At 49.8% G+C, this 15864-nt stretch overlaps 2 protein-coding genes across 3 annotated transcripts in view; one reads left to right on the forward strand and one right to left on the reverse strand.

The window, feature by feature from the left end:
* The window catches only part of LOC142557840 (bile acid-sensitive ion channel-like), a 292552-nt gene that overhangs the window by 169760 nt on the left and 106928 nt on the right, over nucleotides 1–15864 (forward strand). The gene's annotated exons all lie outside the window — the stretch shown is intronic.
* The window catches only part of LOC142557923 (uncharacterized), a 30632-nt gene continuing 27772 nt past the window's right edge, over nucleotides 13005–15864 (reverse strand). Inside the window, exons 3-4 of the mRNA XM_075670119.1 lie at nucleotides 13276–13504; nucleotides 13005–13219 (exon numbers count right to left, since the gene is read on the reverse strand). Coding sequence (XP_075526234.1) covers nucleotides 13050–13219; nucleotides 13276–13504 — 399 coding nt within the window. The 3' untranslated portion in view covers nucleotides 13005–13049. The remainder of the gene's footprint in view (nucleotides 13220–13275; nucleotides 13505–15864) is intronic.

Consider the following 15864-nt stretch of genomic DNA (forward strand, 5'->3'; position numbering starts at 1 on the left):
ATGCACTTGAACATTCGGCTGACTGAGAATGTGTACAATGTCAATATAGCTCAATCGGAATTCTTCTTGGGCAAGTTCGTGGGTTCTGCTAAACATCACTTTGGGTCGCATAAAGAGAGGTATGACGGAAGAACCCACTCAAACTTTTTATGTATGTCCTTCCTTCGCATGCCTCTTTTTTTATGCCCGTAAACAATGCTTACAATGCCAAATGCTTAGTGTGAACTCGGAAGGAACGCAGACTTTGTGAGGTCTGTTGCCTTATCTTATGAAGCAGTCCAACAGATATAAGAAAAAGGTCGGCGAACGTGCGGTGACGCCGAGAATAAAACGGGATTACGCAGCGTCAGTCGCTTGATTTTAGCTGGCCAGCTTCCCTTTAAAATCAATAGAATAACCGTGTCGTGAACATGCGAGCACATGCATTATCGCGTTTCAACTAAGGCCGGATTCAAGACTCCTTGTCGGTGCCTCGGCCCATCCAAATCGTATGTCGGAGCAATGCTGTGTTCGCGATCGAGCACGATCCGGACTGAAATTCCCGACCAACATTGACACCCCCATAGCTTTCGCAGAGGAGCCAATCGCGACCGAGAAATTCGATCCCGATCGGACTCGACCGCGATCGACTGTGCGTCGTGTGACACACACATAAGATTAGGCCCAACTGCACCGGCAGGCGTAGCGTGCGAGCGCTTATTTTGCACGCTTTTGAATTTACGCATCGGATTTAGTCGACACATACGCACAAACACAGTCGCTATACACTATCACAACGTGATTATTGAAGTGTCCGTACTCACCGGTATTGCTTATTAAAGTTTTCGAGCTTCTGGCGTAGCTGCTTGGCCGTGTACGGCAGGCAGGCGTGCATTTAGTGCTTCCGTCATTTGCTGGTAAATGCGCGCATTACGCGTGTTAGAACGCAGCGCGGCAAGATTAGCCTCCCAAATGCGTATTAACGACTCTGTTGTTGCAGCAGATCAGTTGACACGCCTTTGGGAAGACGTTTCGGCCGTCACCTGCGTCGGAGTCGCGCCGCCTTCGTCCATCCGCATGGGTGCCGCCATCTTGTCTGTTAGCCTCGCTAACTGAGGTGGCCAACCTCAGTTTGCAGCGACCATGGTTAGTGGAATAACCGCAGTTAGGCTTTCCGTCTAACTGGGTGTAACTTCGGTTAGCCGGAACTGAGGTGCGTCTTAAATGTGGTTAGCACGCCCGTGTAACTAGGGTATTAGAGACTCCGAAGAGCCGCCAGTGATCGAGAATTCTGTTCGGGAAGGGTGCAACAGAACTAAGTCGGAAAGAAAGGGAGGAGGAGTCGGAACGCTCATCCATCAGGGAGCCAAATGGAAAACAGTAAATTCAAAATGTCAAGATCATATTTGGTTATCCGGTACAATGAGCGGAAAGAAAGCTTGGCTGGGCGTAACGTATTTGTGGACCGGAAATAAGTGCACACAGAAGAATCAAGAGTTAGTGGAATGCCTAAGTGCTGATATGAAGGGTTTCGCGAATGATGCCTAAATTATCCCATTACCTGACATGAATGCCAACATACAAGATCTAGATGGCTATACCGACAACTACGGGGAGGCAATGTTGGATTTTTGTGAGCAACATAAGCTCTTTATGGGAACTACAGGACCTGTGCGTGATAGGCAGACCACGTGGGAAGTGGGAAATCGGCAATCGACCAGTGATTATTGTCTGATGACAGAAGGAATTTATAGTAAGTTGAGAGAAATGGTCATTGACGAGGAATGGTATAGCAGCATAGGGATTGACCATAAACGCGTCATATTGAAAATGGGACATTTAGTTGGGAAAGAGAGCAAGCAGCGAAGAATGGCCAGTCCAAACATGAGCGCAGAACAAATAAATATAGTCACAAGAGTTGAGGAAGAACATGGCAACTGGTCAAGCAAATAGTGGGAATATAGATAGCTTCTAAGTGCAGTTAAGACAGAAATACTCAAACAGAAGCAGCATGCTCATTGGAAAGGAAAAAAGAAACCGAAATGTTGGTGGAACAGGAAAACATCACGAGAACACATGCAGGCAATAAAAGCGCAGTTGCCGCAGGAAGTAGTAGCCAGAAAACTTGAAATATATCGGGTGAAAAATCTATGGTTCAAATAATGGTTCACGCAAAGATAAAAAGGTGAAAGTGAACGTTAGTTGTTAGAAATACGTCAGAAAAAGAAGGCCGCACCGATAATATTTTGGAACCACATAAACTTATTAGGCAGGAAATCTGGAACGATACAACAAGATATCTTAGACGAATATCGAAACAAACTGTAAGGGGACGTGGCATTAAATTACATCCGAAATAATTTGGAGGACGCTTAAGCTTCGCCTTTCAGAGTGGAACGCGAAAGCATTAAAAATCCCTGACGCTTCCCGGCAACTGGAACGTACGTAACCGTAGTGTTTTCCGGGAAACGCTGTCTGCGAACGCTACGCGCGAAGGCTGGCTTTTTGGTAGAAACGCGGCCTCTTGCATGGGCCGCGATGCGACGGAGGCGAGCGCCAGCTGGAGGTGTTGCAAGGAACCGGGCGCGCCGCTCCGTGGCCCCCAAAACACCTTTTCTAGCGTTTCTATAGAAACGCTAGAAAAGGGGTTTCTTTGAGTTTTCGCCAGAGTTATGCTTTCTCGTAGAGACAAATTATAATCCGAGAGCTACCATGTCTGTAGGTTGTGTGTAATCATAGTTTACTATTTTTCCACGTATAACAGCTTGAGAAATTCAATTAGTTCCGTAAATTCCTTGCACCCCATGGAGGGCCTGGGTGTCGATAGTTCGAAAATATTTTTGTCATAACGACGTCCGATGCCGACACCGGATTTTCTGCGACAAGGGCTCCTTAATGCTATCGTGTTAATGTAACAGCCGAGCCTTTCCAAGGCAATGACAAGGTTGTATTTGAGGAAAACAAAACAGCATGAGAGAGAATCAGATAGGAAAGTAGGTGGTGCTGACAAACTTCAAATGAAAGGAAGGCGAAAAGAAAATGCCTAAGCTCACAGCCACAGGGCTAGACGAGGTTCCCGTTAGGCTGATTAATGATCTAGGACGAAAAAGTAATGAAGCCCTGTTGAAAGCAGCAGAAAAATACCTTAAAAGGTAGACGAATACCAGACAGTTGGAGATAAAGTTGACCGTTGACCATTAAATCGATAATATGCAGGCTAGCAATGCAGACGAATAAATTAAAGCTGCAAGCATAGGTAGAAAATAATGGCATGTTGGGAGAACTTCAGGATGGTTTCGGAATCGTTAGGCGTATGGATGATAACTTATTTGTCCTTACTCAGTATACTGAAATATCCAGAGTAGAAAGGAGACCGTTATATGTGGCCTGTTTAGACATTACAGCTCCTGTAATGACAACGTAGACCGCAACATCTTTGGGGATATTCTGGAAAGGGAAGGCTTAGGCGACGATTGTCTACAACTTTTGAGAGAAATTTAGTAGAAAATACGATTTGCGTTGAATGGGAAGGGATGAAGAGCGAGGCGAAAGTTGAAATCAACAAGGGACTCAAGCAGTGGTGCCCTTCATCCCCACTGCTGTTTATGATGTACATGGCAAGGATGGAAAGGGCACTAGAGGGAAGTAATATCGGATTTCATCTGTCATACAAACAGGCGGGTGCAGTATTAGAGCAGCAGCTCCCAGGTTTCGCGACTCGTCATGTGCATCATGGCATGAATGAATGCGTAGGTCATGTCATTACATCATTGATATAACATGCTTCTGATGGCAAGTACGTCACGATATAAATGGCATAAATGACATGATGCCGTTGTGGTCGTTTTTTTATTGCGATAGCAATTATATGAAGACTCTAGGTGCATTTCCGCCGTCGGCGTTGCCGTGATGCTCGGTATTAAAGTCCAAGGGCGATAACATTGTCGCCAAGCGCCGTATGCTGTATATGAGAGCGAAAGTGTGCAAACGTGTCGACGATGGCGGCTCAATGTCGAGCACGTATGGGAGGAAAGCGAAAAGGAAGCGCGCCGTCTTCCGGCAAGGCACCGGGGGCAGGGTAGGGATGGGAGTGTTCTAATCCGGCTGCTGCTGCGTATGGTGCGGCGTAGCGGGCCCCGTCTCGAAAGCGATCTGGGGCTAGTACAGTGTCTAGGTGCGCCGGAGGATCATAGCTTCGTGTGCACTGTGTTGTCGCCGCTTAGTTTGCGTTGAAGCGAAAAAAATTTGATTATATTACGGGGTTTTAAGTGCTAAAACCACTTTCTGATTATGAGGCACGCCGTAGTGGAGGACTCCGGGAATTTCGACCACCTGGGGTTCTTTAACGTGCACCTAAATCTAAGTACACGGGTGTTTTCGCATTTCGCCCCCATCCAAATGCGGCCGCCGTGGCCGGCGTTGAAGCGAGAGGCTGCACGAAGGTCAATTCACTGGCTGTTGCTGCCCCTCTTCCTCGCGCCAGCGTTTTGACAGGTTTGTCTGCGCACATCGAGTGATATGTCTTTGTGTTTGCCTGTGCGCGCGTGACACAATGCATGTTAATTTAGTTAGTAAGCGAATGTTTACGAGTTTATACGGCCGATAAAGCTACTATCCTTACTTCGTATAGCTGTCTACTAATTTGCTATCGTAATCAATGCTTCCCCTTTAGGGCGAAACTGACTTTTAACTTGGTATGTGTCATGATAGCATTACATGGCATGCGTTCATGACCTGACATGAATGACATTATATAAATGTTATCACATTAATGACAGGTGTGATGAGATGAACGCCATGAATTGCGTGAGTACGCCATGACATGCCATTCATGACAACACATGTATGAGCATATCATGTCATTCTTCTCATGTCATGAACGCATTCTGGCCATACGTATCTTGAAACATATCCAGTCGAAGAAATGATCACGACGCCATCACCTTATGCAATTTATGTCATTGATTACAATGACATTATGACATGCAAGTAATTTAATTGATGCATGTCATGTCATTTCATTTGTGTCATGGATATCTTGATACATAACTTGCTATAAAATTGACGTGACATGAACGAAAATCACGTTTGTGGGGATGCGCGACTCACGCACGTCCCCAGATATCTTGTTTTCCCCCATCTCCTGCAATCCCGCTTCGCCGCGTGGCCTGCGTGACTCCCGCGGCGCTCGATGTGGTTGAAGCGCAGCGCGAGAGATGGCGCGAGTGTTGCGCTGCTACCGGCGGGGTTACTTGGGTGCGGGAGCGGAAGGCGCGCTCTTTGGGGTTCGGGGAGCAAGCGGCACGGACGTGCCGTGCCGCGCGTGCGCCGACCCACGCTTCTGCGAGACCGTCTCGCGTGGCCGCCCTCGAACGCGCCACCGTTGGCGTGACCGTACACGCGAACGACCAGGCGTTGGGATCCAGCATGGGGCGAACATATTCGCTCGCTACCAGGTCGCGGTGAGTCGGACTTGTAGATTTGTCGCGCGCCCATCGGCATGTTTTGTGGATAGCAACTCGGCTAGCAGGCATTGATCTATGAAAGGTGCAATAAATGCCCTTGTGATTGTTTGCACTACTGTGTTGTCGTTCCTTTGTCCCAAGAGCACGGAAAAGAACCCCACACGTTATGACATGAATGTCATAAATGTGATGATATTAATGGATTGCATGACATTGCATGCAGTTATTTTACTAGATGCATTCTAGATATGCATGTCATAATATGCATGTGTGACATTAATGACATGTCCTGCCATGCATGTCATAAAATGATATATGTCTAGCTGCATGCCAAATCATGACATGATTCCCATGATTCTCATGACATGCATGGCAAGAATGACGAGTACTCATGACATCCGCGCAGAGCACTATATTACTACGATGACAAGAACGTGTGCCCACCCAGTGGACCAAGTTGTCCACTAACCACGGCGTGCTACTAATTTGGGTCGATGAGTATATGCTCGCGTTAGTGATTCCGTGATAGCCCTTGCACGTCATTCGAGCTTGGTAATCAGACTCTCGCCTCTGATTCTCGTGTGTTACCTGCGCCCGAGTCAGGTGATACCCGTAAGAAGATCCCGACATCTCTGCAGCAGGACACCGGTTGCATCCATTCAACGAGTGATTGAAAGATCCGTTTCCTACGAGCATATTTCCGAGCGCCAACGCGTCTCTTCCCGGAGACCGGTCCTCCTCGCCAGCCCGCTCATTCAAACGAGGCCTGAAGGGCACAAGTGTCCCGTGCGAAAGCGCTGCATCGAACGGCATCACGGTTCGGCCAAGGCGAGCCACTGCACCACGCCACTCGTCCCAGTGGCTACACACGGATGGGCCATCACAGTGTCACAGTCACACCGTTTGTGTCCTCCCACTGATGCCACGTGCAGTGAACATTTACCGCTGTTTGTTACCCATCTGCCAGCACCATGCCGCTCATTAACATTAATTTGATCGTTCGTATAAAGCGTACAATCGTCCTTATCGTCGTCGCCATGCTGCTATCGTAACACCCGCGCTCTCGGATCATTCCTAATTCAACCTGCTCGCATCACAGACACAAATACTTGATTCACACAAACACATTGATCAACCTGGGAACGCTTTGGGGAACCAGGTTGTTTGTAAATGTTTGTATTTCTTAACACTGTATAACCAAATCCACTCCTAACTATAGGCTACATGTCGACCTGGAGTATTCTTTAAAAAATAATAAACAATGCTGCATGGCGTCGATTCCCAAAGTGCGTGGGATTTGCACTGTGTGCGTGCGTGCGTGTCCGTCGTCTTAGCTTTTGCGCCTCAAAGCTGCTGCTGCGCAAAGCAAGACCGTGACCGGACAGCCCCCAAACATAAAGTTGCTGTGATACGCTTTACTGGCTTTGAAGGTACTGAGTCGAAGGGCAAGATACTCTTCTTAGAACGGAAAGGCATACTGCAAGCGCACATTGTCATCAGATTATTATCACATTGATAACAGTGGGAAATTCAATAGTTAGTTGCGGTAGCTTTCTGCAAGAAGGAAACACGTAATTATCCGTCCAACGTGTAGCTATGTGTCACCATGGTTAGATTCATAAATAAAAACCGCGTACAAGTATGAGGACTTTCGCAGTAGTGCCTATTTGGTGCAAGGCTTTCCATAAGAAATCTGTCATAATTGGTAGCAGCAGGTCGCTTACAAATGCAGCAAGACACTATAGCCTCGGCACACGCCTTATTCCTGGTTTAAAAAATTGGCCATTGTAATTGATAATGGTAAAAGTTAGGAATCTTTAATAAATAGTTAATTCTGATGTCATATGAGCCATAGAAACGACTCACCCATAACGGCCATGCGGTGGCTGCTCACCTCTGCGCAAACCTAACTGTGCGGCAATGAGTGGTGCGAGTCTCTCACATCGACGCAAGAAAAAGATCTTACGTTTGGCGGACGCTGCAGACAGTCTGATCACAGCTTCCCGATGAGGCACGGATCGTCCACACCCAGGACGAGGGAGCGCTGCAGGAACATTCCCACGAGGCGCGGCCGTGTTCTGAAACTATCATCGTCTTTGCGCGTCTTCGCTTCGAGAAGCACGGAGTGGTTCATGCGTCCTTTGCTTGAGCGCACAAAAAAAGACAACGTCTAGCTCTATTAGATAGTTGAGGGTTATTTTCCTCAAATATTTGTATTCTAACCCCTCTGATAAGCAATTTCGACCGATAGGATAGTGCCAATAAGTGCACCTCTGTTCCCCCGAATAATACAATTACGACAAAAACTTGGAACTACAATTCGACTCGTTGGTATATCTAAAGCGCGTTCGTGTTGTTTCTTTTTTTTTTTTTGTATGATTTTCTTTTATATTTGCACTCTATTCTTGGCCCCTTGTGCATGTGCCCCTGGGTATTCTCTGTCATTTCTCCTGAATAGTTTTCACTGTGACAGAAAGGATACATAATCGTTGAATGTATTTGCATACGCATGTGTCGTACTTTTCTGCCGTATACCCGCTTCCACTATACGAACATTATACATCCCCTCTCTCCTCGTGCATCTCTGAGTCAAAGTTAAACAGGCGCAGCAAACAACGACGGGGACCCAGACGTTCGATCCGTGGCAGCAATTGAGCGAGCAGCGCCCGTGGCCGCCACTTGTGCTCGGACCTCCTCCTTGCAACACTCTCCCGCGGCCAACAAAATTGCTAAAGACTGCCGGCTTTAAAAAAAAATTACCGACGATTACGTTACTTCCTAATGCGAAATTTGAGCGCAGCAAATAAGCTGTTTCACCTTTTCGATAGATTGAGGCAAAGAAATCGAGCAACACATGTATGCGCTATCACAGAATTTTTTTTTTATATTTCCCGTACTCCTGGATCATCTCGACGGCGGCGACGGTAAGCTTCTGCTTCGGCGGCACGCACCTCTGGATTCTGACGGCGACGGCGCAGGGCCTCTGCTCTGGCAGCTCGTTTAGCAGCAGCAGCAGCAGACAGAGGACTTCCATCGGTCGTCTCGCTCATGGCTCAGAAAGAACTGGCAGATAATTTCGCAGTGGCGAACGGCAGCGGCAATTTCGGCTCGGGCGGTGCACATATACAGATCCGCCGCCACCGATCTGGCTCTCTGATTGCCACCGCACAGGGCGAACGGCAGCGGCAATTTCGGCTCGGGCGGTGCACATATACAGATCCGCCGCCACCGATCTGGCTCTGATTGCCACCGCACAGGGGTTGCATTGGAGGAGGAGCGAAGAAAGGAATTAAGTTCGAGCCGGCGCTTTGACAACCGGAGACTCGCAGGAAGAGGGGGGAGGGGGGCGGCGTGTACACCCAGCGGCAAACGATGGGGGCAGAAGCGCGCGCAGCAAGCGGACAACACGATAAACGGAGGAGGGAAGAGATAGCAGCGACTGACTGATGCCGCTGACGCCGATACAGGGGGGGGGGGGGGACCCTTTCCTCCTCTGTCTGCATGGCGGCGACGGTGTTCTATGCAGTCACGTTATCTTGACTCTCTAGCGGCGTCAGCGGCATCCAGCGGTATCAGTCGGTCGCTGCTAGCGCTGGGGGGATGAAAGGGGGGCGGAGCTGGTCACGAGGCCGACGACGACGCGAAACCCAGGAACGGACGCCAAAGAGCTGCGCTCTAAAAAACAAACTATTTGGATCACAGAGCGGGACGCCAGGCAGCACGCTCGAGCGACGCTGTCGCGACCAGGAAGCAGTTCCGTCACTCGGGCCAACTTCCACAGGAGAGGCGGCGAACCGTCGTCGTGCACACGTCTCCAACTTCAAGTCGTGGTGGCAGCTTCGGTGTCGCCGCGTGTGCCGAGCGCAGAAGCAGCAGGTACTCCTTGCGCCAACGCTTCCAGCGGTGGTCTGCTAAAGTTTGTCGATGTATGCGTCTCATATCGATGCTTGTTGATTGGGGTTGCGTGGCGCCCAACTCTTGATGCAAGCATATTGCACGTTTGCCAAGTGGCTCGTCTAGGCTCGATGTAGCATTGGTACAGTACGTGTGTCTCCGTGTGTGTTGAGTTTTGCTTGACCATTGTGCGCCGGCGTTCATTCTGGAAAGGCGGCGCTTGTACACCTGCGCTTTAATGTACACCTGCGCTTTAACGTAGTTGCGCATTGTCATCCTCGTACTCGTGGTTGAATTACCCTTCGGAGTACACGAAACCATCGTTGGCAATGGCCTTGAGCCTTGCCTGTGTCGCTTGAACAGCCCTGTAGGAGGTGGACATCGCTTGCCCTTGGGAGCCTTCGCGACGCTGCTATTAGCCTTGGGCTTCTTAGTAGCATCCATGGCGGATGCTTTAGGCGGCGTTCCATGATCGTTAACTTTGCAACTCTCCTGTCTCTTGAAGTCTGTTTTGTTCTTTGCCTTTCCCTTGTTTTCCTTGTCCGTGCTGCTTTTCTTGCCATCTTTCTGAGACATGGTGACGGCTTGTTCTCTGAACAGGAGCACTCTTGTACGGAATCTTGGTAAACGATGAAAGAGCTGCGGCGTTGTCTTGTGCCCTTCCATGACGAGGGGAGATTTGTGCTTGTATTCGTTACCTTTCTCAGTAATGTCTCGTATGTCAACTGTATTCAGGTGCAGCTTCAAAAAACTGTCTGTCTACTTTCGATGGCACATCGTCTCTGAAAGGGTCTCCAGCACTCGGAGTACATACGTTGCAAAGTGACGTCAAGTGATTGTCCAGCACAGTAAGGACATCGCAAATTTCCGGCGCTTCGACATTCACTGGCGACGTGGTTGCGCTTGTCGCAGCGGCAGTAATTGACGCCTGCGCACCTGAAGTTTCCTGTGTTTATCTTCTGAAGTGAGCGATGTGGAGCCCCCCTGAACTGTATGGTCCGACCCGTTGCACAGGAGGCAGAAACGCGTGTACGGCGTTCTTACTTCAGTTGATAGAGCAACTGCGGAGGGCGGGGACATCGCGATTCACACTGATGATGCCGCTGGCTTGCAGATCAGCTGGCTTGGTCTAGACAGCCTTCATCCCTTGCCTCGACTTGAATTCGTGGGAAGGTCATGTTTTCCTTGCTGTGACTTCCGTAACCACTGTCGTGTCAGCGTGGTTCAACGAACAAGTCTCCTTAAGCCACAGCCGGTACAGGGTACCAAGGTCAGGTGCTAAGGCCTTCATGATGACGCGCCGCAGAACAGCAGCATACTCCTCTGGTGGAACGCCAAGGCCCTCCAGTGCGCTTATGCGCAAAGTGACCTCATCACAAAGATTTCGAAACTTAATTGTCGAGATATGCTCAACTACGAATGGGTGCCATTGCGAGTAGATGGTCCAGGTGGTCATCGACCAGCATGTCGCAACAGCCGGTCAGACAGCAACTTGATGGCGACATCGTCGTTTGCCTCGGCGAGGCAAATACCCTACATTGCCATCTTAGCTGGCCCGGACAGGTAGGTCTGCAGATATTCAAATTTATCTACCTTGGATAGCGAGCCATTGCCGTGAATGCTTGCCTGGTAATGGCCCCAAAAGCCTTGCCAGTCGCGCCGCTCTCCAGAAAAGATGGCGATATGCCGCTTTGGCTGGGCAACGCGGGAGAACGAAGCCGCGGCCTACACTCCGGGCGAGGCGGAACGGGAAGCTGGGTACGTTGGCGAGGCATTTTATGCTGTAGGACTCGCGGTGGAGTCCACGGAGACAGTAACGATTGGTGGATGCTGCTTGGAGGCGAGGCGCACGCGTGTCTTGGTAACGCTTACCGTACTCGAAAGCTGTGGTCAGTTCCGCGTCTTTGAGCGTATTTCGTATTGCGCTGTCGAACTCTACGAGCCTCGCCGCTAAGACGAGCTCGAGATCCTGCACGTGCAGCAATTAGCCTTGGAGAGGACCCACCGGCCGAAGCGGCTCTTGGTGCCGAGTTGCCGGAACTCGAGGGCCAGACGACAGGGTGGGTTTCGGGACTACACGAAATGCAGCAAAACAACGTCGGGGACCCGGACGTTTGATCATGACAGCAACTGAGCAGACAACGCCCGTGGCCGCCGCTTGTGCTGTTGTTATTTATTTTCAACATTGTACGCGTAGCATTTAGTTGTATAGCATTTATTAGAACACTTCACCAACGCCTCCCTTCACATATATTCCAACATTACCGTTGTATTTTGTACCTACTTGTGGCCAGAAGAGCACGCATATATCTTTTAGTTTATTTGACTACTGTGCAGCGCGGTTGACGGGACAACCATTTACGCTGAGCCAGAACGAAAACCGGAAGGGTTCGACCCTCGAAGACATGTCTGCAACGAAGAGTAATTCTAGCTTTGTATTGTCGCCATAATGTACCTATCATCGTAACCTCCGCAATAACCCTGGTTGCTTAACGAAATTAGACTAAATATTTACCGCTGCAAATGCCATATATAGTAGTATAGTATTCGCAAAGGAGGTTCTCACTTGTTTAGCGCTGGTGATGAACGCGCCAATGCGTGAGCACGCGCTCTTTGCATCGACGCCTCTGTATCGGTAGTGCAAGTCCCACTACCGACAATATGAACGGACGAAAGAGCCAAATCAAGCTATTCGCTTTGCAGGCCCCCGCGCAGTGGCGCAAACGCCAATGCGGGGGCCTGCGGCTTCGTCAACTGTCCATATGGCAGCTTTTTCTGCATGCCCCTCGCGTCATGTACTATGTACTGATGCAAATAAACACCATTGTCAAAGTCACGATATACACCTCCACAGCCCTTTCAAACAGAGTCATCGGTCCTCCCAGGCTGAGAACCACGGAGTATGAGCAGAGTAACGTGCGTGGCATGCTCAAACACCAAATGGACACAACAGTTCCAAACCAGGGAATTTCAGTCAGGCGGACATACGAGATCGGCAACGTCTTTCCGCCACTTGCTGGCCGTGGCGCTCGCCTCTACCGCCCTCGAGTCGTGAGCGTAGGGGCATGGCACCACAGGGTTGCATACTGGGAATCCTGTGCAAAAGTGCATGTACGCACTAAGGGTATAGTCACCGCCAAATTAAGGCGCTTTCGAGATCCGTCACCGCAGATGACGCTAGTGAAGAGGTAGGTGCCCCATGCATGAACACCAAACGGGCTTCTGTAGTATTGCTCATTCTGGAAGGATTTGTCCCGAAAGGGACAAACAGGTTCATCTCGCGTAACGAATGTTGGGACTTGGTAGCGCAGCGGCTGCCATGCATGCCTGACATTCTTCGAATTACGTTTAATGCGAAAGCATTATGTGGCTTGTGAGGCGCAAAAATTCGGCGTTGGCGATGTTGGCGTGACAACGCCGTGGTCCAAAAAGGCTACGAACCCTCGACCTTTGGTGGGAGTCGAACTCACGACCTTTCGTGTTAATTAAGGCGAAGTTAAGACACTCTAACCCACGATCTTTGGTCATAGTCGAACCCTCGACCTTTGGTGGTAGTCGAACCCATGACCTTGCGTAGTGCGTACCTCGTGACGAACACCGTGGTCACGTCGCGGCGCTCACGCGGCCACAATGCTTTGGTCCACGCAGGGATAACCAAGTGCCCCTCGAAATTTATTCTCCATCTAGCCAATGGTGCGCTCGATGTTTTCGTCAGTCATCGGCGACGGGCGAGTCGCGAATATGCTTGTGCGGCTTGCCGAACGAGGGCGTCTCGGGCGCTTCCTGCATGGCCGGAACGGGCGCCAAGTGCCAGGGTACGACGACGCGCGCCGCCATCTTCTCGGGAGACGCCAACGGAACCGCGGTCGCGTTCAGGCACTCTGCGAGGAGCGGCACTCACTACTGCCAGTGCGGACGAAACCGAGGCGAGACTCACCGTTCGCATCCCGGCTGGCGAGCAGCGTCCCGCCGGGGCACTCGCAGTGGCTGTACACGCAACGCGCCTGCGCCGGCCGGCAGTCGGCGTGCTTCGCGCAGCGCGCCCGCAGGCCGCCGGGCGCCGCCTCCTCGCATCGCAGCCGGTCGGCCGAGCGGCCGTAGCCCTCGCGGCACGCGCACCAGCCCAGGTTCACCACGCACTCGCTGTGCGACGCGCTGCACTGCTCCTGCGATTATTCGAGCGTCACCAACCGGAATGCTGCACGCAGAGCTTGCGTTTGTAAGTAAAAAACCCGCCAGCGCGCAGGCGCGTGGTCAGAATATTCTCGCCAACTAGTAGCCGCCGATAGTCTGCGCCTTCTTGTTCACGACGATAAAAGGCACCAGTACAATCGCACAACCAGGGGATGGTAGGCAGCCATGATGTGGCCGCAACGCTGCCCAGCAGTGTCGTTTTCAGAAAGATGAAGAAACAAAAGCGTGGCGGCCAAAGTGAACATGCAATGAGTCGCGTACTTTTGCATTGCCGTCATCGGTGTCTTGTGGCCGGAGAATACTCAATGCTGACTGCACGACGGAAGAGCAGCCATCTCTCGGCGTCTCGCTTGACCGATGCGGATTTTGTACAGCTTCCACGACTTAACCGCCATGACCGATGGCCAATGAGTTGCAATGTAAAATCCTTGTGGAAGATTCTATGCAACATTTTCTGGATGATGATTTTGTCAGGAAAGTGGCTGCACTCCTTGCGCCTTTCGTTATGTGGGGGTCTTCCCTCTACCACTAACGATACTTGATTGTGTAGAGGCGGTGGGCAAAAAGCGCTGCGTGACTCAATTGTCTCGAAAGCTTCAACATTCTTCGAGGAGCAAGAAAACGGTCACGTTGGAAAATGAAAATCGAAGCGTTCTTGCTCCTAGATAATCTCCGTTTTCACGTTTTCCTTGCCTCGATTATAGAGACCAAAACTTCCTACTCTCGAATCTGCAATGATTATACGGCGCTCTGTCCGATGTGAAAAGACTGCAATGCAAGATGCACGTAATCATATCACCAATCATATGAAATCCGGCGGGAAACTTCAATGTACTATATAGAAGGTGCTAAAATAGGACTTAACGTTCTCAGGTTAGCCAGACTTATAGTAAGGACTTGGAAAATTAAACAGTTCATTGCTTCCAGTTAGGCTATATTCATTGACAGGCTAGTCGGTGCGCACTCATGATGAACTTTAGCACAAGGAGACACCACGGTGGCTTAGTGCGTCGGGCTGATAAACACAAGGCCGCCCCTTGAATTTGTGACCGCGTTTTAGCGAAATTAAGAGACGCCCGTGCACCTGAGGGCAGGCCAAATAGTCCACGTTGACCCGGAGTCTCAGCGTGCCTCGTAATGAGCCCATTGTTTAGGCACGTAAAACTGCAGAATCGAATTTCAGTTTAGGAAGCAGACAACACAAGGCGCTACTCACAATTGGCATCTTTACTACGGTACGCCTAAGAAATGCACACATAAGGAGGACGCGCTGACCAGCCATCACGACAGACCGATCAAGAGGGCTATGTCACACAAAAAATGTCTAAAAAACGAAATGTCCGTGTTGTGCAGAAAAATAGAATAAACCTTGACGCATCTTTGATCCAAGTGACTTTGTGTAAAGTGCTTCTCATAATTCTTGGGCTCCTTTTCAATATCTGCAGTTTCCTTGACACGTCCACATTTCACAGTTCTATGCTGAACGCGAGCCTGTTCCTGCCAGTTAGTACTGCACTCTTGTTTATTTCAGCCGCTCATTAATAAAGCAGCCAGTGTGGCCAACGTTTAAACATTGCCAGGTATCAAGGGTGTCTTACGAACTTTACCAACAGTCGATTCTACAAACATTACATGTTCATTTTCGCAATCCAGTTTCTTAATCCTTTGGAGTGCGCTGTTGCACAACCTTGACAGTTTTAAAGCTGCAGAAAAAACAACTGGAATATGGTATGTATTTGCCACGTTTTTCAATTTATGAGGAACCCTATGGCAATAGACTACTACTTCAGGCACTTGCGTGACACAAGCGCAGTTGCTATCGCGCCACTTGCCTTTCAGTTTCTGAAGCAAGGCCTCCGAAACCGGTGTCAACGCGAAGCATAGCTGGTCTTGGAATATACTTAACTACACAGCTATTGTTTGCGTTGCGTGATTTCATTAGAGCAGATTCTAAAGACATCAACAAAATGGCGCATGCCACAGGGTTCGCCGACTCACCGACACGGTGCAGAGAAAGCCCCAAAGTGCTTCCTCGCCAACAAACACCATGACGTATAAATATGGCAGGCATGATATAACGCCATCCTCCCAGCGCCAGCATTGCTAAAAACACAGCCTTCGAGATTGCCCACATATCTTCGTAGCAGCAATGAGCTTTGGGCTTTACGGCGGCTTTCCAGAATTTTGTCAGTGTTTCCGGGACATTTTAATGAGCGCCTGAAGAAAGCACAAGCGGTTTTGACCAACAGGAACAGGTTTGCCTTTAGCGCGACACTGCAAAATGCGCACGTATCAAACTTGCTTTAAGGAGACCGCGATATTGAAAAGGAGC

This window comes from Dermacentor variabilis, chromosome 9 (assembly GCF_050947875.1).
Source record: "Dermacentor variabilis isolate Ectoservices chromosome 9, ASM5094787v1, whole genome shotgun sequence".
NCBI classification, from domain to species: domain Eukaryota; kingdom Metazoa; phylum Arthropoda; class Arachnida; order Ixodida; family Ixodidae; genus Dermacentor; species Dermacentor variabilis.